The sequence below is a fragment of the Aquarana catesbeiana genome, linkage group LG03 (genome assembly GCF_042186555.1).
Source record: "Aquarana catesbeiana isolate 2022-GZ linkage group LG03, ASM4218655v1, whole genome shotgun sequence".
Lineage (NCBI taxonomy): Eukaryota > Metazoa > Chordata > Amphibia > Anura > Ranidae > Aquarana > Aquarana catesbeiana.
In genome coordinates, this window is record NC_133326.1 from 115,493,962 (window position 1) to 115,519,558 (window position 25,597).

General features: G+C 43.1%; 1 protein-coding gene across 1 annotated transcript in view; it reads right to left on the reverse strand.

Moving 5' to 3' along the window:
- Positions 1-25,597, reverse strand: part of PTPN9 (protein tyrosine phosphatase non-receptor type 9) — a 98,161-nt gene that overhangs the window by 56,051 nt on the left and 16,513 nt on the right. The window contains exons 2-4 of the mRNA XM_073619034.1: positions 23,183-23,326; positions 18,388-18,477; positions 16,811-16,947 (exon numbers count right to left, since the gene is read on the reverse strand). Of these exons, the coding sequence (XP_073475135.1) occupies positions 16,811-16,947; positions 18,388-18,477; positions 23,183-23,326 (371 nt within the window). The remainder of the gene's footprint in view (positions 1-16,810; positions 16,948-18,387; positions 18,478-23,182; positions 23,327-25,597) is intronic.

Consider the following 25,597-nt stretch of genomic DNA (forward strand, 5'->3'; position numbering starts at 1 on the left):
TTGTAGACAGTTCTCCTCCTAAGGAAGCGGTGTAGGCCAGGAAACATGTAGAGGCACGGCCGTACTCCCATATTCTACCATCTGGAATCGACCTAACTAGTGTGGTCAATGATCCATATGGAGAATTACGTGTGACCTAATATGAGCTACAAATAGTTAAACTGTCAATTATTTTTATATACGTTTTCTCTGTGTTCAATACATTCAACAATAAATCATTTATATTTTATATTATATTGATTTGCTGAACCTTGGGTACTGAGATAGTCCATAAAATTTGGAGACTCTGTGCTTCTATGTCTTTCAATAACCATAGAGTTTTTAGCTGCATGCCTAAGTCTCTACCTGTAGTACCAGGGTATCCTGTTTTCTCCGAGTGATACTCAGTGACCTTCCCTGGAGAGTAGCTTTACTAATTGCAATGTTCCTGACAGCAGAGCTCTCAGTATCATTTGGCCTTGAAAGCCCCATCACCGTAAAGTAGCAATAACGCCAGTGGAATTATTTCCTATACTGAAAGTGTAACTAAAAAACTGCTGTGGATTAGAGGGCCACCGGGCCGGTCGCGGCCTGCTAGGGCCTGGTGGCGGAGGCCATCTTGCCGGCCTAGGACTCGCAGCTGTGCACTCTCCATCCCGGGCTCCGGAGCACAGACCTGCTATCCCCATTCATCCTCTCACCTCCTTACTTCCTGCTGGGGCTTGGACGGCTGCTGGGCCGACACTGACTGTTGGAGCTAGCCACGGCTTGCTGGGGCCTGGTGATGGCCTCCATCTTCCCGGCCTCCATCCGGCTAAACTGCTTGGGACTGCACTCATCCTGGGCCCAGATGCACAGTCTCCACATCCCTACCCTCCGGTCCATCTTCCTGTTGGGTGGAGGAGGGCTGCTGAGCCGCACTTGAATACCTGCCTTGGCCGAGATACCTTAGGGCCTGGTCACAGCCACCATCTGGGTATCCCCTGCCTTCCTCGCAATCGCTATCCCGGGCGCGGTCTCTGTGGATTCCCTCCTGAGCCAAGTCCACTCCACTGCACGAACCGCTGCCATCCCCTTCACCGCGACCGGACACCATCTTGGTTGGTTGGGAGGCTCCAGGCCTTACTGGCTGGATTGGAGATGGAACCCGGGGACGCTCCGGTGGCGGCGGCATCAGCCCCCTTACCCCAGGATAGTGCAGCCATGATACTTTCAGCAATTGAACAGGGCAAGACCTCACTGCTGATGCACATAGATCACCTTGCGGTAGAGTGTAACCTGATAAGGAACGACCTAGACAAGATCAGGGGGCGAATGACAGTCTGAGTCCAGAATCTCTGCTACCGAGGATCTCACCGCCACCCACGTCACCTCCATTGCTGAGTTACAGCGCACAGTACAGGCCCTTGTTGCAAAATATGATGATGCTGAAAACCGGCTTAGGTGGAATAATATTAGAGTCCTTGGCTTACCTGAGGGAGATGAAGGGGATGCCGAGCTGCAGAAGAAGAGAAAAACCTCCAATGATGTCTATAAACGGCTCAGAGCAAAAAGCATTAAATACAGCATGCTTTACCCCATTCGACTCCGGGTTCAACATGACGGAAATGTTCGTTTTTCTTTTACACCTCTTCGGAGGCTGGCGGCTGGCAGGCCACTTTAAGATAAAGGTTTCCTATCGCTTAGAGTTATCTGATGCACAGATCTTCCACATCCTGAATTCCTTTATCCTACTATTTTCCTTTTCACAAGTACCAGAGCTACGGCAAGTGCACTTTTACATTGGATTCGCACTTACCCCTCACGGTTTGACTTTGTAGAGATCAACAGAAGTTCCCTGAACTGTTACTCTCCACTTATCTGGAGGAACTTTGTAATAGTTGAGCTTGAAGTTTCAGTTCAGTGCTACAGAGGACTGTACTGTAAACTGGCTATCAGGTTTAGCTTTATAGGCATTGCTTTTTGTGTACAGACCGCTTCCTGACTTCCCCCATGATGTTCTGGGGGGTGCTGGGTAATGATAGGATAAGCAGTTTGGTTGATGCGTTTTCTTTTTCGTATATCATGGGACACAGAGCCACAGTATTTACTGATGAGTTATATAGGCACTACTAGGTGATGGACACTGGAACACCCTAGACAGGAAGTTTAGCCCCTATATAACCCCTCCCCTTACTGGGAGTACCTCAGTTTTTTCGCCAGTGTCTTAGGTGTTGGCCACGAGTAAAGATGTGCTGTGCTCCACTCCGCTGGAATATTCCTTACTGGGGCAAGCCATGCAACCGGATCCATTCAAAGTGTCTTTTTAGGCCGAATTGAATGGTACCCGGGCCTCATGTCCGAAGAAAGGAGCTTTTACTTGTAACGCTTCTCTTTTTTGAGAGATGGACCCCGGGATCCAGTATTTATTTTTTTCAGCCATATTCCTGGCGGGGTGCTTTACAGGCCCAAGGCTGCGGATCCCCCAATAAAAAGGGGGCCCCAGTCCCTGAAGGTTTTCTAAATGGCGCCCACCATGAGAGGTGAAGATTGGGTCTGTTACCACAGAACCCTGCAGCTGGATAAGGTAAGGGAGATTCCTAAGGAATTTTTTCTAATTCTTGTGGGTTTTCTCCTTTAAGTAAATGTATGCTATGCCCAAAGTCGCCACCGGGGGCTGTCAAGAGCACATACCCTTCCATGCTTGTCAGTCTCGTCTCTGTGTCATAAGCTGCACGCTCCTCCGAGCCCATGCTCCAGGTAGCATGTGGGAAGGGGGTTTTTTTTCTCTTCGGGAATGTCCCCCCACAGCTTCCTTCAGGTTGGAGGCCATAGGGAAGTCGGCGGTATGTCGCACTGCCTCCACCATTACGGCGACTCTCCATCCACCGGCCCTCCTCTCTCCTCCGCTCCAGCCTCCCCTCCATGTGTGATCCAATCAGGATCGGAGCCTCAGCTTGCGCGGGAAAAGCTGTTTTTTTTTTTTTTTAAAAAGACGAGGGGGCGTAAGGGGTGGTCGGAGGAGGGGGGGTGGAGCATTAGCGCGACGTCGGCGTGGTTTAACGTCCACAACGCGGGCTATACAAGGCTATAAAGTGCACTGTTTTGCAGGTGCACACAGCTCAAGGAGGGACACAGAGCAGATGAATGGCATGTGAGTGTGGGTGACACAGGCATTCCCAGGCAAACATTTACTTAGCATCAGACTGAGCCTTGATAGCAGCGGCAGTTGCAGGAATATTTTGCTAAGCAGTGGGTGCATTTCTGGTAGTACCTTTGCATTTTGTCCTTGGCACTATTGGCAGAAAGGGAGGTACAAATACCCTGAGAAATAGGGGCTCAAATGGATCTCACTCAGGCTCTGAGGACCCCACCTCTGCAGCACCATCTCCCCCTGAAGGACTTAGGGAGGTTGGTCAGAGTGAGCCGTTGGGGTTAGGGGCTGCAACTGCTTCTGGCATTTCAGCCCCTGTATGTTGTATTACTCAGGAGGTTTTTTCCTCAACCATAAGTGGATTAGAGGAAAGATTGATGGACTTAATTGCATCTTCACAAAGTGGAAGAAAACGCATTAGGTCCCCTTCTACCACCCAGGACCCTCAAACAGAGGAACTCTGGGAAAGGGGAGACGAATCCCCCTCAGAGGACCGGGATGAGACTGATGACTCCTCTTCTGAGGAATCAAGTGGGGAAGGACCCTCTTCAGCTTCACAAGCTGAGAAATTGCTGGTGCAATCTCTTACTGAAATGGTCCGCTCCACATTTAAGTTACCCATAACGGAGTTGGTTGAAAAACCCACGTCTTGTTTGGGTTCACTGAAGCCTCCTCAAACTGCGCATGCTTTTCCTGTTCATTTCTTGCTGGAAAAGCTTATTTATTCTGAGTTGGATCACCCAGATAAATATTTTTTCCCTTCTAAAAATGTTTTAACACTTTATCCTAAGGAGGAAAAATTCACAAAGATGTTGGGTATACCGGCAATTGACGCCGCTATATCCTCTGTGAATAAAAGTTTGACTTGTCCTGTTGACAACGCTCAAAAAATTGGAATTCCTGTCAAAAATTTTTTTTCCTTGGCAAGTTCAGTAGCTCAACCTGCAGTGGCGGCAATTGGGGTATGTCAATCCTTGAGAGACCACTTGAAGCAGGTGCTCAAGGTTTTCCCTGAACAGCAGGCCCGGGAGTTAGCCAACCTGCCAACGGCTTTGTGTTTTGCAGTTGACGCAATCAGAGATTCTATCCTTCAGACCTCTCGCCTTATGCTTGGGTTGGTGCATATGCGTAGAATCTTATGGTTGAAAAATTGGTCAGCCAAAACACAATGCAAAAAACTCCTGGCTGGTTTTCCCTTCCGTGGTGTAAGGCTGTTTGGGGAGGATTTGGACAATTATATCCAAAAAATCTCAAGTGGGAAAAGTACCCTTTTGCCAGTTAAGAAAAGGAGTAAACATCCCTCATTTAAATGGGCTCTTTCTCCAGTGCCAGGGGCATCAGCCTCCAGGCAGTCGCGACGGCCTCCACCGTCAGGTTCAAGAGGTAAACCTCAGAGTCAACCCCAGGGACAAAAGAAGTCCTGGGGGAGGAAATCTACAAGACAGAACAATAAAGCCTCTTTATGAAGAGGGGGGAAGACTGCTAAGGTTCTCAAAGGGTCTGGCAGGAGGATTTTCAGGACAGATGGGTGGTCTCCACAATAACTCTAGGTTACAAACTAGAGTTCAGAGAATTCCTGTCTCCTCAGATCAAGTGTTCCCAAAGATCCAGAGAAAAAGAAGTCTCCCTTTCATGCGTTGGAGTGACTTTTGTCGCAAAAAGTAATTATGGTGGTTACCATGCAAGAGCAGGGATTGGAGTTTATTCAAACCTTTTCACGGTGCCAAATGGAGATGTCAGACCCATCCTAGATCTCAAAGATCCATTCCTAAAAATTCGATCTTTTCGCATGGAATATATCTGATCAGTAGTCTCCATCCTACAAGAAGGAGAACTTCTGGCATCAATAGACATCAAGGATGCATACCTGCATGTACCTATCTTCCCCGCTCATCAGAAATATTCGCGTTTCGAAGTGGAAAAACATAATTTTCAGTTTGTAGCTCTGCCTTTCAGTCCAGCTACTGCACCTCAGGTGTTCACAAAGGTCCTGGCTCCTCCTTTGGCCAGATTAAGGGCCCAAGGTATAACGTTTATAGCGTACCTAGACGATCTGCTCTTAATAGACCGGTCGGTAGCCCCGCTTAGACCAGAGCTTGGTCACCACAGTGAACTACCTGGAATACCTAGGTTGGGTCCTCAACCTAGAGAAGTCTTCTTTAAAAGCAGTAAGAAAACTAGGAGTACTTGGGTCTGGTCATAGATACAACTCAGAAGAGGGCGTTTTTACCCCAGGCAAAATCAGTGCCATAATGGAGCTGGTTCAGGTAGTCAGGGCAAAGAAGGGTCCTATTCGCCTTTGTATGAGGTTGTTGGGAAAGATGGTGGTTTCATTCGAAGTGGTTCCCTATGCTCAGTTTCATTCTAGACTGCTGCAAAACAGTATCCTGTATGCCTGGAACAAGAAAGTCCAGGCGCCAGATGTTCCGATGCGGTTGTCACCAAAAGTGTGTCAGAGCCTCAGTTGGTGGTTTGTACCCGAGAATCTGCGGAAAGGGAAATCCTTTTTACCAGTTACTTGGAAGGTGGCATCAACAGATGCCAGCTTTTCGGGTTGGGGAGCAGTTCTGGAAGAGACGACTGTCCAAGGGAAATGGTCCAAAACCGAAAGGACCTTACCCATCAACATTCTAAAGATTCGTGCAGGCGTACCTAGCCCTAAAGGCCTGGACATTCAGGTTTGCGGGGCTGTCCTGTCAGGATCCAATCCGACAATGCCACAGCAGTGGCTTATATCAATCACCAAGGGGGGACCAGGAGTCGTGCAGCCCAGGGAGAGGTAAACCAGATCCTAATCTGGGCAGAAAAGCATGTGCCATGTATATTGGCAATCTTCATTCCAGGGTTAGAGAACTGGCTGGCGGACTACTTAAGTTGCCAGCAGTTGTTCCCAGGGAAATGGTCTCTTACCAAACGCTAAATGTAATGGTTTGGCTATTGAAACCCACATTCTGAAAAGTTGTGGGCTTTCAGGCCCAGTAATTTCTACCTTGATTAATGCAAGGAAGCCAGCTTCCAGAGTCATTTATTATAGAGTCTGGAAGGCAGGGGTTGGCATCCCAGAAAGTATGTCATAAGGAGAATCCTTGCTTTTCTGCAAATGGGGTTAGAGGTGAAGCTGGCCTTGAGTACTATCAAGGGCCAGGACTCAGCCTTGTCAATATTGTTTCAACGTCTGCTTGCTTCGCATTCTTTAGTCCGAAGCATTATACAGGGGGTAACACGACTTAATCCACCGTTTAGAGCTCCCCTGAACCCCTGGGACTTGAATTTAGTTCTGTCAGCATTACAGAAGCAGCCTTTTGAGCCAATACGACATATTCCCTTGGTCCTTTTGACAAGGAAGCTACATTTTTCTGGTAGCCATTTCTTCTGCAAGAAGGGTATCAGAATTGGTGACTCTTGTAAAGAGCCATATTTAATTATTCATAAGGATAGAGTAGTATTGCGTCCTCATCTTAGCTTTCTACCGAAGGTAGTTTCAGGTTTTCATCTAAACCAGGATATTGTTCTGCCTTAATTTTTTCTAGACTATTATCCCTGTTCTACGGAGGAAAAGTCACTACATTTTCTGGATGTAGTGAGAGCTGGAAGAGACTGCTCAGATTCGCAAAACTGATGTTTTGTTTGTGTTGCCTGAAGGTTCTAAAAAAGGACAGGCAGCGTCAAAATCTACCATTGCTAAGTGTATTCAACAGGTAATTGTTCAAGCTTATGGTTTGAAGAGGAAAGTTCCACCTTTTCAAATCAAAGCGCACTCCACCAGGGCTGTTAGTGCCTCATGGGCAGTGCATCCCCAAGCCTCCATGGCTCAAATCTGCAAGGCCTCAACTTGGTCTTCAGTCCATACATTCACCAGATTCTATCAGGTGGATGTGAGAAGACATGAGGATATCGCCTTTGGGCGCAGTGTGCTGCAGGCAGCGGTACAAGGTCCTCAGGTCTGATTGCACCCTACTTTTGTTGTGTCTCCCTCCACTCAGATAGCATTGCTCTGGGACATCCCATCAGTAAATACTGTGGCTCTGTGTCCTGTGATGTACGAAAAGGAAAGTAGGATTTTTATAACAGCTTACCTGTAAAATCCTTTTCTTCAAGTACATTACGGGACACAGAGGTCCCTCCCCTCTTCTAATACACATATATTGCTTTGCTACAAAACTGAGGTACTCCCAGTAAGGGGAGGGGTTATATAGGGGGCTAAACTTCCTGTCTAGGGTGTGCCAGTGTCCATCACCTAGTCCTATATAACCCATCAGTAAATACTGTGGCTCTGTGTCCCGTGATGTACTCGAAGAAAAGGATTTTACAGGTAAGCGGTTATAAAAATCCTATTTTTATACATGTATATTTTGTGTTTCATGTACAATGGCTCATGCCACCGGGTGTCACCTGCTCAACAACTATTAGTCTCCTCTAATTATTTTGGCGAAAGCGACTATGGCATCACATGATCAGGATACTTTTTCTGTGGTATCCTGGAGCGTGCGTGGCCTAAATTCTAAGTTTAAGAGGGAGCTTCTTTTTCAATATGTCAAACAATATAGTCCAGCTATTTTAGTTCTGCAGGAGACACCTGGTGGGCAGTAAGCTAATGGCTCTGAAAAGGCCCTGGGTACAGAAGGCTTTTCATGCCTCTTACTCGACGTATGCGAGGGGAGTTTCCATCTTAGTGTATAAGTCTCTCTCGTGTGTCAAAGAAGCGGTTCACATAGATCCACTGGGTAGATTTGTGATACTGGTATTTACGATATGGCAGCAAAGATATGTCTTTGCTGGTATATATGTGCCTCCGCCCTTTAAACCCAAAATTCTATATACTATACTGGAGAGGACCACCCCCTATTGTCTTGCAAAATTTTTTACTATTGGGCGATTTTAATGCCATCCTTTCCCCAGATTTGGATAGACCCTTGCCACCTAAGTCCTTCACCGGGGAGTTGTCAAATTGGGCATTATCTGCAGGTGTAACAGAAGTCTGGGAGGTGGAAATTTCCATCCACCAAAACCTTTTCGTGTTTTTCTACCTCTTACAAAACCGCCTCCAGAATTGATTATGCTTTTGCCAACCTCTCTATTCTGACAGACGTTCTAGGTGCATCTTATTTACCCATTGGCCTGTCTGATCACAGTCCCCTAGAGATCACCCTGCGCAATTCCTCTTTTTGTAGTGGCTCCATGTGGCATCTCGGTGCTCAATAGATTTCCCAACCTGATATAGCTGAACAAACCCCCCTAGCCCTATGTGATTACTGGGATTCTAATGAGGGGTCATCCTCTCCTGATATAGTCTGGGATGCTTTCAAGGCATTCACAAAAGACCATTACATCTCAGCCATCAAGGCGGTTAGGGTGCAACAAACTGCTACCACAACAGCATTGGAGAGCGAGGTGGGGTTGGCTTCTTTTTTTTCTTTCAATAAATTTTTATTGAGCATTTCGTAAAAGGATACAGAAATTAGAAAAGTGGGGAGTAAAAGTAAATGGGTTGTGTAACATAACATAAAATGGGTTCTTTAACATAAAATAAAATATGGCAGTAAGTGACATACAGTTTATGGTGGTATATATTCAGAAGTTACAATTTTACGTAAATTAAGTAGGTATAGTGTTAGACCTACTGGTACTGTTAATACTTTACATTCACCTCATGTGTCAATTAAGTCATAGCCTATATGGCCATATAGACCAGGATTTGTCAAACTTCGCACAATTTGAGGAATTTAATGCTATAAGACGTTCAAAGGTGCAGTTCCTGTTGACAGCTTTAATTATATCTGTCATATTCAAGGCTGTCGCGGATTTCCAGTTGCAAAGAATCACTGACCTCGTCTCTAGTAGTATGTGTGTCACTACTGGTCTGAAGTCGGTATGGAAGTTGTCTATGTTTAAGTGTAATATTGCTAATGCGGGGTCTGGAGGTGTGAGCATTCCTGTAATAGAGGATATTAGTCGGAATATTTGATTCCATGTGCTTTTAACAGTGGGGCAATACCATAACATGTGAAGTAAAGATCCCGTGTGGACGCAAGCCCTCCAACATAGCGGTGAAGTGCCAGGAAAATAGGTCGCTAACCTGTATGGTGTGTAGTGCCATCTGTTAGCTAGCTTAATCGCTAGCTCCCAATGCTTAATGCAGTGAGAGGCTTTGTGTATTTCAGTGAATGCCTGTTGCCATTGGTCTGGTGAGAATAGTTTTCCCAGTTCAACCTCCCATTTTTTCATTGCAGTGGTTTTAAGGAACGTGTTTTTATCCCTTAGTTTATGGTAAAAGAAGGATATACCTTTAGTGTTGCTATTAGCGGTCAAGTAAAAGTTCCATATCTCTTTCGGTATGGAAATGGACGGTCTAGAGAAGGATTTAAGAAAGTGTGTGATTCTCATGTGTAAGAATTTCCCGTTATTGGTGAGGTTATATTGGGACATGACCTGTTCAGTTGTTTTTAATTGTGAACCGTCATAGAGGTCCAGAATGTTATTTACCCCTTTACTTGTCAAGTAGTTAACCTTCAGTGAAGGAATCTTTGTTTCTAGTAGAGTCTTTGGTATTGTGTATGGTATTTCTTGATTGACCTTATGTGTTTGTTCTAGAAGGAATCTCCATGCTCTCAATGAGATCTGCATAGGAGGAGTAAGGGTAGACAGTTTCCATGGTAACCACCCATCGCTCAGTAGTAGTAATGTTAAGTCCTTTGTTGGGGCTAATGCTTTTTCAATGTCTACCCAGAGTGGTGTGTCCTCAGTTTTAAACCATAGTTTTGTTTGGTCTAGTCTGACAGCCCAGTAGTAGTCATATAAGTCCGTTAGGCCTGCCCCTCCTATTTTTTTATGGAACGTGAGGTTGTTTCTGGAGCATCTAGCTTTTTTTCCATTCCATATATACTTCCAACCTGCTTTTGACATTTTATGGATATAGTGAATAGGGATGTGGATTGGTAAAGAGTGAAACATATAAATTATTTGTGGTAGCAACATCATCTTGTATGCATTGATTCTTCCAAACCATGACACTTCTTTATTGGACATATGCGAGGTGGGGTTGGCTTCTGACCAATATGGATTGGATCCCTCCGCCTCAAACTTTGATGCGTTGCAGGCATCTAAATGCAGTCTTCACCTTCACTTAAAGGTTACTAGACTGGAACTGTATAATACGAAGAAAACTTCCCTCTCCCACAGGTGAGGCCATATCTTCTCCAGAGGCCATTTTGCAAGCTTTCCATGTATTTTATCAATCCTTACACAGCACCACATTACTCTCAGGTTTAGACCCAGAGAGGTTGTCATCTCTTGGGATCTGACAGCCCTTGGCTGGCTCTCCGACTCGGAAAGATCTCATCTAGTTGATCCAATCACCACTGAGGAGGTTTATGCTGTGATTAACTCCCTGTCCACTGGCAAGGCTCCTGGCCCGGTTGATTTCTATGTAGCGCATGGCGACATACTGACCCCCCCGGCTAGCTGCCCTATTCACTCACTGCCTAGAGCAGGGCTCTCTCCCACCTTCCATGGCGCACGCTCAAGTTATTCTCATTCCCAAAACTGATAAAGATGCAAAGTTATGTGGCTTTTATAGACCTATTGCACTTCTTAACAATGACATCAAAATTCTAACTAAGCTCCTCACTGCTAGACTTAACCCTTTACTTCCCTCCATCATAGACTTGGATCAGACCGGTTTCATGACCCACAAGTCTCCAGATATTAACCTTCGTAGATTGTTCACAAACCTTCATGCAAGGCATGACAATCAGGGTACCAGAGTGGTTGTCTCTCCCTATATTGAGAAGGCTTTCGACTCAATTGAATGGCATTTCCTGTGGGAGATTCTGCAGAGAATGGGGTTTCCCCTAGTGTTTATCCAATGCTTGCAGACTATTTATTTTTCACCAACGGCTGCCATTCGTTTGGGGGGTCATCTATCTCCTGTTTTTGAGCTCTCTAGTGGTACACAGCAGGGCTGTCCTCTCTCTCCGGCCCTTTTTGCCATTGCCATGGAACCAGTGGCTGAGGCATTACGCGTCTCGCCAAACATTAAAGGATTACTACTGGCCTGGCTGGAGGAGAGGGTGGCCTTGTATGCAGACGACCTCCTCCTCTTCTTAAATGATGCTGGCTCCACTCTGCAAGGGGCATTGTTAGTCCTAGAAGAATTCTCAGAATATGGCCACCTTTTACCAAGACTGTGGAATAGGACCACCCACCTATCTATCCATTCACTCTCTATCCAGTCAGGTAAGCCCTTGCACTACATCAAGAGTGTCCAACCCACAGGCGGCCCCAGAGAGTTTAGGCATGTAGACATAGCAAACATAGTAGCTGTGGCAGTCTACATTGACAAGCCAGGCAAATGCACGCTTGGAGGGATGCCGGGGATGCTGTGCAAACATAGTTGATGGGTGAAGAATATGTGTGCTAATGAGGTCAGCTGGTAAACTCCTTCCTGTGCCTTACTGGTTTCTCCTTCCCAAATCTACATACCAGAAAGTGATGAAGCTTTCTAAGAAATACAGCAAGGGCTAATGTAAGGCCTTGTTTTAAAAATCAAAGAAAGCTTTTAATTTTTCTGCAACAGGGGTACATTTTTGGTATATTGGTACATTGTGGAGTTGGTAATTTAGAAAAAAAAAAGAAGGAACTTAGCCTTTAAAGGGGTTATAAACCTTCGTGGTTTTTCACCTCAATGCATTGAGGTGAAAAACCTCTTGCAGTGTAGCAGCCCCCCAGTGCCCCCATTTTACTTACCTGAACCCTCTTTTTCTCACGCCGGGGACAAGCACACCAGCTCTAGCCGGTGTCTCGTGTCCTGATTGGCTAGATTGATAGCAGCACAGCCATTGGCTCCCGCTGCTGTCAATCAAATCCAATGACGCGGGTGCCGGGGGGCGGGGTCGAGTCCGGCATTCGTGTGTATGGACTCAAATGCTGGACTCAGGAGCGTGCCTGCAAGGTAACCCCCTTGGGTAAGTGCTTCTCAGAGGGGGTTATCTGATGTGGGGAGGAGCCGCGAGAGCCGCCGGGGAACCCCAGAAGAGCAGGTTCGGGGCCACTCTGTGCAAAACGAGCTGCACAGTGGAGGTAAGTATGATATGTTTTTATTTATTTTTTTTATTTTTTTGTTTAAAATAACAAAGAAACCTTACAATCACTTTAAGCACCTGTAGCTCGCAGAATTTAGCCACAAATCTTTGTGTGATTCCACTTTCCAGCAACCAAACATAACCACAATAGTTATGGATTGAGTTAAATTTTAAGGCTTTGTTCAGATCTGTGACCTGCATGCTGAGTGTAGGAAGTCCATTCATTTAAGTGGGCTGCCCTTTCCACAGAAAAGCCAGGAAATAATTCCCTGACCCTTTTTTTTCTTTAAATTGCGCCTCATCAAGCTGCATGGTGCTGTACCATTAAGAATTAAAGAGCGGTGCATTTGCTTGCAGGTCGGAAATTTCCACGCATTCCCGACCTGCAATAATGTGAACCTAGCCTTAAAAAGATTATTTTTTTATTTATTTATTTATTTTTAAACAAGACTTGACAAACATGTTAGAATTACCTGCCCTGTTGCTGTGGATATGCACAGAGCAGCCTGGATCCTCCTCTTCTCGGCTCCCTCTTTGCTGCTTCTGGCCCCTCACTCCTGTCGAGTGCCCCCACAGCTAGTAGCTTGATATGGGGGCACCCAAGCTGAGCTGCATCTCCGTTTGTCCATTCAGACATGGAGCTGTGGTTCAGCCCTGCCCCCTCTCTTTCCTGATAGGCCAACTGAATTTGATTAACAGCAGCAGGAGCCAATGGTGCCGCTGCTGTGTCTCAGCCAATCAGGAGGGAGAGTCCCGGATGTTCAAGGGACTCGTGGACATAACTGGACAGAAAGGGGGCTCAGGTAAGTATTAGGGGGCTGCTGTACACAGAAGGCTTTTTATCTTAATGCATAGATTGCATTAAGATAAAAAAATCTTCTGACTCTACAACCCCTTTAAGTTTGTGGCTTTATGAATATATCACTTCTATTTTATACTGTAATAACACTGATTCATGGTTTAAAATAACATTTCTGCAAAGACCTAAACAATTTCTATCTTTTTGAGGGGGTGCCCTCCTCATTTATAAACATCCTCCCAAATGATTTAGACCCCTTTCACACATGCGGACCGTTTGTTTTTCATCTGTCAACCGATGGATGAAAAACGGACATACATCAATGCATTTCTATGGGAAAATGGAAGTAAATGGATGATTATCCATTTACATCTGCTTCCATCAACATCTGTTTTTTGTAACAGATCAAAGCCCTATCAGATCAGGCGATAAATAGGTGTAAACGGACAAACATCAGTTTTTGCATAAGAAAAATTGTGGTTAAGGACTTCATCCGTTTTTTCTTTGAAAAAAGGTGACTGAACTGCTGAAACAAAACGGTCTGCATGTGTGAAAGGGGCCTTCAAAAGAGAAGTATGTTTTTTTTTGCAGATTCATACGTACCTAGGTAGATGCAGCATCATTCCGATCCCCCCACCTACCTGAGCAATCAAACACTGCCGATCACTCGGTTCTCAGGCCTCCCCGAGAAGAGAGCTGTTGACTGTTAGTCAGCAGCTCTCTTCGCTGCCACCCCCGCACTAATGGGAGCACTGGGCTGTGGAGGGGGTGGAAGCAACCAGCCCGCTGTCTGCTGAAAATGGGTCACAGGAGTGCAAAACGAACTGCACTTCTGTGATCCACAGGAGAAGTAAAGCCAAACGAGCTTTGGCTGTACTTCTTCTTTAAACAGATGACAGAGTTTACTTTGTTTCACTATGTTTTTCTAGATCAAACTACAAAATACAGAACAATAAATAGAAAATGAAATATCAGATTATATCAAGCAGGTTAGGAGGAAAGTAAAGCGTCAGGAAAAATAAACATGTAAACTGTGAATAATAGAGAGATAAGATAAGAAATATGAAGGATCTGTTATTACAGATAGTAAAGTAAGCAGTGGAAGAAAAATGATAATTAAAAAGTAGAAATAGATGTTACTTTGTAATGTGCTCACTATTAACATCCATCCTAGTGTCTTCGAACAGTTATGGGTTGACCAAACAATGAATCAGAATATGCTCTGGGTATGGCTATGGAAGGTGCTTAAAAAACAAACAAACTAGGGAGTAGTATGTGAGAATGTTTTCTTTTGTGCACTTTTTATACAGAAGCCCAAGAGTGATTCTGTGCTCAGCGTATCTAAAATGACTGACAGCAGAAAGCAGTTGTTATCTGGTGGGAGATGGACAACCAGATTATACAAAATAATGCACACTCCAAATGTAGCAAAAAAACAAAACAAACAAAAAAAAGTACTTTTTAGAAGATTATTAGTGATAGCAGACACTCTACTTGGCTTTTTAGTTGTGAAAATTTTAGCAACGCTTGGAAGTGTTTGAAGCCAAAACTATTTAATTTCTATTTTTTTTCTCATGATAATTTTGCACTAAATTTCAGCTAACAAAAATAATGACTAAGGGTTTAATTGTTATTCTTCTGCTTGGAATGAACATTTCATTTTTTTTTAAAGTCTATTTCTCATGAATCTGAGTGAATTCAAGAACTCCACCTGGAGCGGCTCCTTTTTCTGCTCTCTGCAATAGATATCCCACTGAAATGCATTGTGAACATCGGCAATAAACTAGCTGTAAATTGAGGCGCAAACCCCATACTTTTACATACAGAATAAGGGTCTGCAATGACAGGCTTGCAAATGCAGCTTTTATGGAAAGCAGCATATCAATCAGCGGAGAGGGTAGTGTTTAGATGGATTTTACTTAAAACGTAACTCTACTTTTGTTGGGAAAAAAACCTTCCCCCTCTGGGTGATCTATGTACATTGCAGGGATTATAAAAAAACTTTGTTGCAGATTCCTACCTTTTGTTATTCTGAAGAAATCCCTGTTTGTTCCTCTGTGCCCACACAGATGTCTCTGAAATCGCTCCTGAAGTAGGACTGATGTGGGTATGAAATTGTGCTAGTTCAGCTGAACTCACGCGATTTCTAACCCGCAGTCAGTGTGAACCTGGGCTTAGGCTGGATTCACACTTGTGCGATGCGGGAACCAGCGCAATTCCTGTGCATCGCACCTGAATCGCTCGCGGTTCACATTGGCATCTGCGAACAGTTGCGGGTGTCAATGTAAAGTTAATGACACCCCCAGATTAGTTTGCAGATCGCACTGTGAACTGTGAAACACCCATGCGATCCAATACCAGTGTGGGGCCCAAAAAAGGGTCCTGCACGATTTTGGTGTGAATGCGATGCGATTTCAGCCATACAGTTTGTATAGCTGAATTTGCATCGCACAGACATTGCATGTGATCTGCACAGCAATGCGGTGCAAATCACATGCAATATTTATGATCTCACAAGTGTGAACCCAGCCTTAGAGCCAGGTCACACCAATTGCAGTGTTGGAACGCACACGGATGTACACCTTTACCCGCATGGGAACATGCTGCTGTAACGGCACCCCCACGCATCTAGCAAAACGTGCATTTGCAGCCATAAAATCGCAGCCCATTGAAATTTGGAAAATGAATGGGCTGTCAAAAACATACCACATGGGAATGTTAAAAAACGCACCTTTTAACAGCCTAAAAAACAGTATACAACCACAAACAAAAAAGATAGCAAAATTTCCTAATGTAGGAAATGCCTAAAAGTTGACTTGTATATGAGAAAAGCAGGGAGCCAAATCACACAAATAAATAGGAAATAGGAATCTAGGGATCTTGAGGGTGTTATTTACACTAAGGGGTTTTTTTTTTTATATAAATTACAGAGGCTGATGATTACATTGGAAAGGTCAGTTTTGTTAATATTAAATTACCAAGTGCCTTGTACAAACTTTTTTTTCCCCCTCAAATGTTTTTCTAAAGGCAGCACCAAACCCAGTTGGAGTTGTCTCGTAGTTGCACTACAAGTATAAAATATTACAAACACTACATTTTTATTTTATGAAAGCGGGCCTCTTATAGAGTCCCCACTGTGGTGTCTAACTTCAAAAAAATAAATGTAATATATTGCAGCTTACAAGTAGTGGTAATTTTATCAGCCTTTTCCCCTTTATTTTTACCCAGTGATCCTGCCAGTAACACATTTCTACCCTAGAGTGACAGCACTGTCATCCCAGGAGATGTTTTTTTAGTATGCAGGGATATCCAGAACAAGGTAACCGGTAACAGTGCGGCAGAGAACACAGGAAGTTTTTAGCTCACAAGATTTCTGGTAGAATTGCCATGTATTTTTGTACTTATTGAACAAATATAACAAAATTCTTTTATAGGTATATTTACTAGACACAAAAAGGGTGCAAACAAGAGGAGTTTTTTTTGTTGGGGTTTACATACACCTCCAGCTCCTACCAGCTGTCAATGTGTACAAAGGGAAATACTAATTATATGGGAAGCAAAAAGCAAAAATACACTAAAATATCCATAAGTGCCAAAAAGCAATGCTTGCATTGTTAACTATCATAAGGTAAAATCTTACTTGCTCTATAACAATAATATAATTTTACAAATGGGAAGCAGTTAGATATACCATCTTTTTATGCCGGATTCATCTTTAACCTATATTTGGCATTTTTTTTAAACATCTCCCATGCATAGCTCAACTATTCTAGCTCTCCCAGGATCAAATATGCTCTTTTCAATCGACTTGGCTCTCACCTCTCCACAGCACGATCCAAGAGGTAGAAGAGGGCCTGAAGCACTGTGTGCTGAGCCTCTTTACTGTTTTTCCTTGCTGGGTGGTGAAGTTTGGCAGTAAAGATTGCAATGGAAGCTCCAGTCGGAGCCCGTACACTCTGATAAAAGAGAATGTACAAAGTTACTGGCTTAAAAGTATTAATGGCATAATATACACATTAGAGTGACTTCTTTTGTGCTTAACTTTTACAGGTTGCAAAAAACCCAACCAAAACTGAGTCCTGGGAGTGGAAATACCTGCTTAGTGCCACACCCCTATTAGGGGAGGTGCATCCAAAAAGCCATGCATATAAAAATACCCCACCAGGATAAAGCACCTCAAAGGCTATTATTGAGGTATAAAGTATAATTTATTGGACATCAAAAGTACAAAAAAACAGCACAAACCCATTAACCGAGTCAGTCAACTAACCCATGGAGGGGGAAACCCCAGCCCCCAAACATCCCCCAACCCCCACATCCCTCCCAAGCAACTTTTCCACCTAGAGAACTCTCCCCCCCCCCCCCCTTCGGTGTCTCAAAAGAGGACACTAACACCTAATCTCTCCTCAAAAAACCCCGTCCTCCCCTCTGCCGGCCAGTGGAAACCTCCAAAAACACTCAAAGAGGGCAAATAGCCTAGAAAAAAACCCTGACCAGGCTAAAAAATGCAGTCTGATGAAAAGTAAATAAATAAAATTCTCATGCATGCATAAACAGACCAGATCTGGATGCACAGACACTTGATCTTGAACTATCTGCTTCACAAAGTAATTATAATGGAGCGATCCCCGCTGTATACAGTTCTATGATGAATACAAGTGTAGCAGGAATGAGACTAATCCATTTCTGTGAAAACAAAAAATGTTTTTTGAGGGGAGATTAGCTGTTAGGGTCCTCTTTTGGGACACTGGAGTGGGGGGAGGGTTTCTCTGAGTGGGAGAGTTGCTTGGGAGGGACGAGGGGAGGTCAGGGGGATGTTTGGGGGCTGGGGTCCATGGGTTAGCTGACTGACTTAGTCAATGGGTTTGTGCTGTTTTTTTGTCTTTTTGATGTCCAATAAGTTATATTTTATACCGCAATAGTAGCCTTTGAGGTGCGTTATCCTGGTGGGGTATTTTTATAAACTTATACAGGTTACCAGTTCATTGTATAACACAAACTTTATAACATTTTATGACATTCTTATGGTGGAGACGGGAAAATAACGGTCCATCCTCCGCATTCCGTTGCCAGGATCTGCTGCAAAATTCTCTCAACCCTCACAGAAGAACATGAACAGTAATATCATCCTTCACTCCTCTCCATAAAAGAGGAAAGGTCAGGTACCGACTGCCGTGAAATTTTCCAGAAAACGGGTTGATTTTCTATGCAATGGAATGGAAACTCAGAATTACCAGGTAGCAGACCCATGCAGCAAATGAGATGTCTGTTTCGGAACCAAAACTAATTGTGGCTGCCCTTGCAGTTGAATTAATGGAATAAGAGCCTAATGGCTCTTTCACAAGGTTTTATGCCAATTGCACAGAACTTTTTACTAAACGTACAGGATCACTCACCAACACAGTAAACTTTCCACTCAGCAGTTCAGACAGTAAAGGTTCCTGCAGAGGATTCAGCCGCACGATCCCTTCTCTCTGACGTGTCTCCTAGCAAGTAGATATGGAACTTGATGAAGCAGTAAATCAAAAAGCACTTCCATGGAACATATAATTTATGAAACAGGTTGTGGGATGGACCATAACATAAAGATTCTATTTACAAACTAAATACTTTTATAATTGAATAGTGGATATATTAGTCAGTGAAAAATATACCGGCTGTTGATCAATATAGAAAGATCATATTACTAAAATAATCTATACACATCCACTCCTTAAAGTAGAACTATAGGTATTTTTTTTTTCATTTTGGATTAAGGGAGGGTTATAACCCCTGTCAGTTTTTTTTTGCCATCTGTGCCCCATTGGGGAGATTTTTCACTTCCTGTCCCAAAGCTGAAACAAGTAAGTGGAAATCCCTGCAAATTAGGGAATCCATTGTGGCCCCCCAGAACTAGTGTCCCCATTGGAAGATGTCCCCTCAATTACTGTTTTGGGTAAATCCCAAAATTTGGGATTTACTTTTAATGATAACGGTAAATAGAAGAAATAGAGAGGGTGAATTTCCCTAAAAGGGGGCATGGGGTAGCAATAAAATCCTGACCAAGTTTTGCCTTTAATTATAACTTTATGGGCCCTGTCTTCTTTTTTTCATGAAACCGTTTCCCTCTGTGTTTTTCTGTGTTTTTCTGCTTCGTTGTAACATCCTCCATGATCTTCTCTTTTTTTTCCCCCTCTCACTTGTGCTTGTTTAGAACATGACAAATCCCATAGTACCTAGTCCATCTCATGGACTGAGCAGGATTTCTACTAACAAAAAAGGAATCAGCACAAGGGACACATCCTATTGATTGTAAGTTATGTCCCTTTATGTTTTTTTTCAATATCAGCTACACAGACTTTAATATAAAGATGCACTATAATGCACAGCCCCCAAACCCCATATTCTTACTTCTCCTCCGCTTCCCTCCCCAAGCACTGTATACCATTCTAGTTGCAACATGGAGCTTACACAGAGCTCAGAAATCCCTCCCTGTTCCCAAGTGACAGCATTGGGTGTGGCCAATCATCAAGTAAAGCACTATCACATGCTAAGGAAGTGAGTGAGTCACATATTTCACCATAACCCAAAGCGGTAGGAGATCAAAGAGTTGGTGAAAACGTGCTGCTAGTGATGACAAATCGAACCAGTCACTTTTCTTTGCATGGACAAATCATAGGTTTTCTTTAAAGCCCAACTCCAGGCACAACAATAAATTAACCCTTGCAGTTGCGCCCCCCACACTGCAAGAGTTAAATTCTCGTTAGGTCTAGGGGGGTGCTTTTTTCCTTGCTCCAGCAGGCTCCCTCAATCTGTGGGAGTGGTCCCCTGCAGTGCCCTCTATAAGCTGCTCTGGCTGCAGTTGCACTCCTGCCTTTCCCACATACAATACACGGTTAATAGGCCTGCACTGTACAAAGACGCAAGGCTCCGCCCACAGATCAGAGCTAAAGGGAGAAGAGGACAGCATCGGGAAGATAGGATAATGCCTCTTCTGCAACCACACCCCCATCTATGCCCAGCAAGGGTTTTTTTGTGCTGTGCCGTTTTGGGCTTTAGGGTCCAAAAAAATACTATGGATGTTGATGGCCACTGTTTCAATTATGTTAACACAATTTAAGGTCTTCATGTATTATCTTTCAAAACCACCCATAAAGAAATGTAGTTATTTTTCTAATCATTATGGAACATAATTCTCTTGACAGTGGCAATGCCTTGCTTTGTAATTGAAAAATTTAGAACCACATTTAATGACATTTTTGTTTTTAAAAACATACCACAAAATCATGTTCATATTTCTAAGAAAGGTATGTAAGGATGTAAAGCTAGGGTTACACTTGCAATTTTAATGTCATGCTGCTAGGAGATTTAACTATTTGCTGGCACCTGAATAGGCTAGAGCTACATAGCAGATTCTGCTACTAGTAAGAAATTGAATGAATGGAGCATTGCAAGATCATGGAAAAAAATCCCTTCTCCATTGATCCCCCATTTGTTCTATTTGCTACACCTTGTATTAAATTTGCAAGCAATTTTATTAGAAGACTAAACTACTAAAATCCCCAAATTCTTGTATTGTGATGGGGATGGTGCCTCAATTGGTGCTTTAACTTTAGCTCCACCTATGCTTTGCATTTGTATACTTCCAGTGAAAATTGAGTACTGTCCGTGATACTTTTTTTATTTGCACTAACATACAATTTTTCAGGACAAGCTTTCGGGGTATGTCCCCTTCTTCAAGGTCAAAGCAGTACTGATTCACAAATTTTTAAGCAGAATGTTTTTTTTTTTTTTTTCCTTCTTTAACATTCTGCTTAAAAATTTGTGAATCAGTACTGCTTGGACCTTGAAGAAGGGGACATACCCCGAAAGCTTGTCCTGAAAAATTGTATGCTAGTGCAAATAAAAAAAGTATCACGGACAGTACTCAATTTTCTCTGTCACAATTGCACTAATACGGCTACAATCAAATCAAGTATACTTCCAGTGATAGGGTCAGTCTCAGTCCCGATGCTTTCTGAACTTCTCTCTAATCTGATTGCATGCCTGAAGCCTCAGCTCTTGGTACAAGCAGATCTAACGGGGGGATTTGTTCACTTCAGCCTACCGCTGCAGAAAGACTATGCAATTCAAAGACAGCCTGGGCAAATACTGCTCTGCTCTGTCCCCGTCCTGGCCTCCTCTTGGAGCTGTAGTCCATTGAGTATTGGAGGTCCACAATAATTTTCCCTGCTTTAACCTCAACTCCCATCTTCCACTGCGGTCAGCTTCACAGTCCATTGGGCACTGCCACTGCTGACGGGAGTTGGTAGCTCATTGAAATCCAACTTGTCTGTTCGCTTTCAATGTGCAGGCAACTGCAGATATTCATGGCTTGCTCCTTTCCGCCTAGTACTAGGCTACACTTACAGTATGTAAAATTTTTAAGCAGAGGAGCTGGAGAATAATATGGGTATTCTTGCATTTTTTTATGTCTCATGATCTTTGCGCAGCAGTATATCAAATGCAAATCTTCAGGCATGGATTATGTTGATCACATTTGTAACTAATTTATTCTGGCAGATATTTATGTGGTTATGTGGAGGATTCTGTTGATGGTCCCTTTAATCTTGTCCTTTTGTCTGTACATGCATTGTGAGCCAATCGACTACACATGTGAGTGCGGATGTGAAACGCATTGATTTAGCACGCTTTCATAGTTTGATTGCATATTCTTCAAAATAGTCTGGATATGGCTTATGTCGATTGGACACATTTTAGACATTTTTTTAGTGAGTGTAATACAGATCCTGTATTTTTATTGATTTTGTGTGCAATACCCCTATTTTGGCACAATAATGTTCCATGAGTACTGTGTTTTCTCTTCATCCTTGCAAGCATTCCAGGAGGATAGATGAACTCTGTGTGGTTCTAGCCTGTTCAGGTAACTGCCAGCAAAGAGTTAAATCTCTCAGCACCAAGAGATTAAAATCACCAGTGTAGCCCTAGCCTAAATGCAATGCACATGATTTTGTTAGAAGGGATCTGTCATGCTAAACTGAAAAATCAGCCCCGAGCACTGTCATTTGTACATGGCATGATGTGAACAGTGACACTAAAGGAGAAAATGTTTGCGTTGAACCAATGTAAATTCTACAGTGCATGCTGGGAAATGTCTTCAGTCTCTTTGGAATTCAGAACCCTAGTACATATGCTCCTTCCCACTGAATCATGGATATTTTTACTGATTAACATGTAGCTAAAAGGCAAAACTTTTTTTGGACAGAGTGGAGATGAAGTAGAACAGTTGTATTGCTGTTTGTACCCCTGATAGGGAGATCCCCCTCCCTCTTTATTTGTCCTGTTGATTATTTGTAAAAGAAAGTGAAAGTAAAAGGAAATCCCAAATTTGCATCAAAATACTTATAGGCCTCTTTCACAGGGGTTGTCTGATGTCCACCTGTCCATTTTTCAGGCAGTCCTGATTGGACCCGCCATTCTTCTCTATTGGCAGTCCCATGTAAACAGACCTGTGTCAGCTACCTTCTATCAGGCAAAGGACAAATGGAAGGGGATCCGTTCCCCTCCATCTGGCCAGATGGGAGGGCAGTCAAGAGTAAAAGGTCAGCCGGTCCATTTACATCTGACTGTCAATACAGCAGAGAGGGCTTTTAAAGAGTGGACATGGATCTATCATCTGGCCGCTCCCCTCAGCGCAGCAGGGGATCAGCGGAGAGATCCCCTGCTGAGCAAAACTGGTTTCGGCCCATCTGAAATGGGCCAAATTGGGGAAATCTTCCAATGGGACACTAGTTCTGGTGAAACACTTGGGATTTCCTCACTTTGGAGGGATTTCCTCTCACTTCTGGTTCTGGCTATGGGACAGTAAGTGAAAAAAATCTCAATAAGACACAGATTGCAAAGAGAAAAAAAACTTTATCTCTATCCAAAAAAATAAAAAGGTTTTGCCTTTACTTACACTTCAATCGTTAAACAGAATTACATATATTAGTATAAAAGGAATATAAAGGTCTAATAAATGACCAGTGCAACAAAGTAATTAATTAGGCCTTTATATTTGTTATGCATGCCTAAAACTGTACTTAATGGCAATATTTTTCAGAGAATTGTGATGGCCGGAAAATGTATTATATCTAGCAGATGCAAGCTGATAATACAGAGATACAGAGAAAGATGGAAAGCACTGATGACCGTTATGTATGTCTCCCTTACTCTGTATGAGTGGAAGAGTTCTATGGCTCTAACAACATCAAATTTTCTAGCCATGAGAAATTTCACAGCAACATCCCAGGAGAGAGGAGGAACGGAGTGGAAGGAAGTCCAGGAATTCATCTCCTGCAGGAACCGCCGAGTAGCCTGAGGACCGAAATATAAGTAGGTAAGTAAAAATATCAGAGAGGCCAGGGAAAGGAGTACTGTTCAATGTTAAGATCTGCAGAACTGATATACAGTATTTACAGTGTACAAAAATATAACTAATGTAAAGACAAATGGAATTGTTTCCTATAATAACCAATCACTTACCAGGATTGTTTTTCTATTGTAAATTTCAGAATTACAGTTCACAATTTTCATTTACTCCAGTTTTTAAAAAAAACAGCCTCTGAAAGTTGAGTAAGGCTGTTGTATGTATTTATATTTTGCTCACCAAAATAATTCATAAATCAATCATGTGCCGCCTTCTCACGTATACCAAGGCCATCTTAAAATATTAAATTTGAACTTTTTAAATTATTTTAGTTCAGTCAAAAAAAGTCCAAATTTTTTTTACAGAAAAGATTAAATTGTTGAAATCACTTCTAAGGAAAACGGAAGCTTGCAGTCATCATTCCTGCCACAGACCCACCAAGAGCATACTAATATATGCCTGTCTGCCTTCTTATCTTAAGCCAACTTTACGAGTGCAGTTGGCAAAGATAAACATGGTGGCAGTTAAGCAACATTTTTTACCAAAAGCCCCCCTTTAGCTGCAAAGGCAGCCAGAGAGGGTTGTATACTTACAGTGCCTGCAATGCTTTAGTTGTTCCAGCAAGTATTATAATACCTGTTGTGGTCAGTGTCCGCCAAATGCCACCCATTCATATACAACCGCGTAGTATTTACCAAAAAACTCCCTATGCAGATAAGGGTGTCTGTAGATAAAAACAAACTGTGAAGCTTTGACTAAAGTTGAATAGCATCCTTACTGTAGGTATAGGCCATTATTTATGCTCCTCATGAAGCCTGACTGGAAAACTCCTAGGACATTGCTAAGAGACCCAAGCTCTTACCGTTCACCTTCATCATCATAGGAGCAAGCTCTCAAATGCTGAGCTCAGAGCTACTGTATCAGGGAAGAGAAAGAGTATGTGAGGGGGTTTGAATTCGAGAAAAACTGTGATGATGGAGGTAAACAGCAACAGCTAGGCCTCTCTAAGCAATGTCCTGGTTGTTTTATAGTCACGCTTCATGAGGTACGTAAATGACCAACATCTATAGAAAGAGCATTATTCAACTTTCCTCCCACACTCCAAAGACATGTTGGTACGTCAATTGGCTCCTGTCTAGACTGGCCCTAGTATGTGTATGTATGAATGGGAGTTAGGGACCTTAGATTATAAGCACCTTGAGGGCAGGGACTGATGTAAACGTACAATATATACAGTGGGGAAAATAATTATGTGATCCCCTGAAGATTTTGTAAGTTTGCCCACTTACAAAGAAATTAAGGGTCTATAATTTGTATCATAGGTGCATTTTAAATGATAGAGACAGAATATCAACCAAAAATTAAGAAAAAAACACGATACAAATGTTATAAATGGAGTTGCAGTTCAGTGAGTAAAATAAGTATTTGATCCCCTACCAAACAATTCTGGCTCCCACAGACTGGCTACAGTATGTGCTCATGTGGTACACAGATTAGTCCTGTCAATTTAATAAGGTGATCCTAAGGACAACTTGTTATGTATACAAAAGTCCACAGAATCTCTTTCCGCCATTCAAACTTCACCATCATGGGCAAGACCAAAGAGCTGTCAAAGTACATCAGGGACAAGAATGTAGACCTGTACAAGGCTGGAATGGGCTACAAGACCATCAGCAAGAAGGAGACAACTGTTGGAGAGATTATTCACAAACAGAAAAAATACAAAATAACCAGCAATCACCCTCAGTCTGGAGCTCCATGCAAAATTTTGTCCCGCGGGGTATAGATGATCATGAGAAAAGTGAGGGATCAGCCCAGACTACATGGGCGGATCTTGTGAATGATTTTAAGGCAGTTGGGACCAAAGTCACCAAACAAATCATTGGTAACACAATACACCGCCATGGATTGAAATCCTTGCAGCACCCGCAAGGTCCCCCTCTTCAAGAAGGCACATGTACAGGCCCGTCTGAAGTTTGCCAATTAACATCTAAATGATACAGAGAAGGATTGGGAGAAAGTGCTGTGGTCAGATGCGACCAGAATTTAGCTCTTTGGCATTAACTAGACTTGCCGCATTTGGAGGAAGAAAAAAGCGGACTATGACCCTAAGAACACCATCCCTACAGTCAAGCACAGAGGTGAAAACATTATGCTTTAGGGCTGTTTCTCTGCCAAAAGGTACAGTCCAACTTTGCCACATTGAGGGACCAATGGAT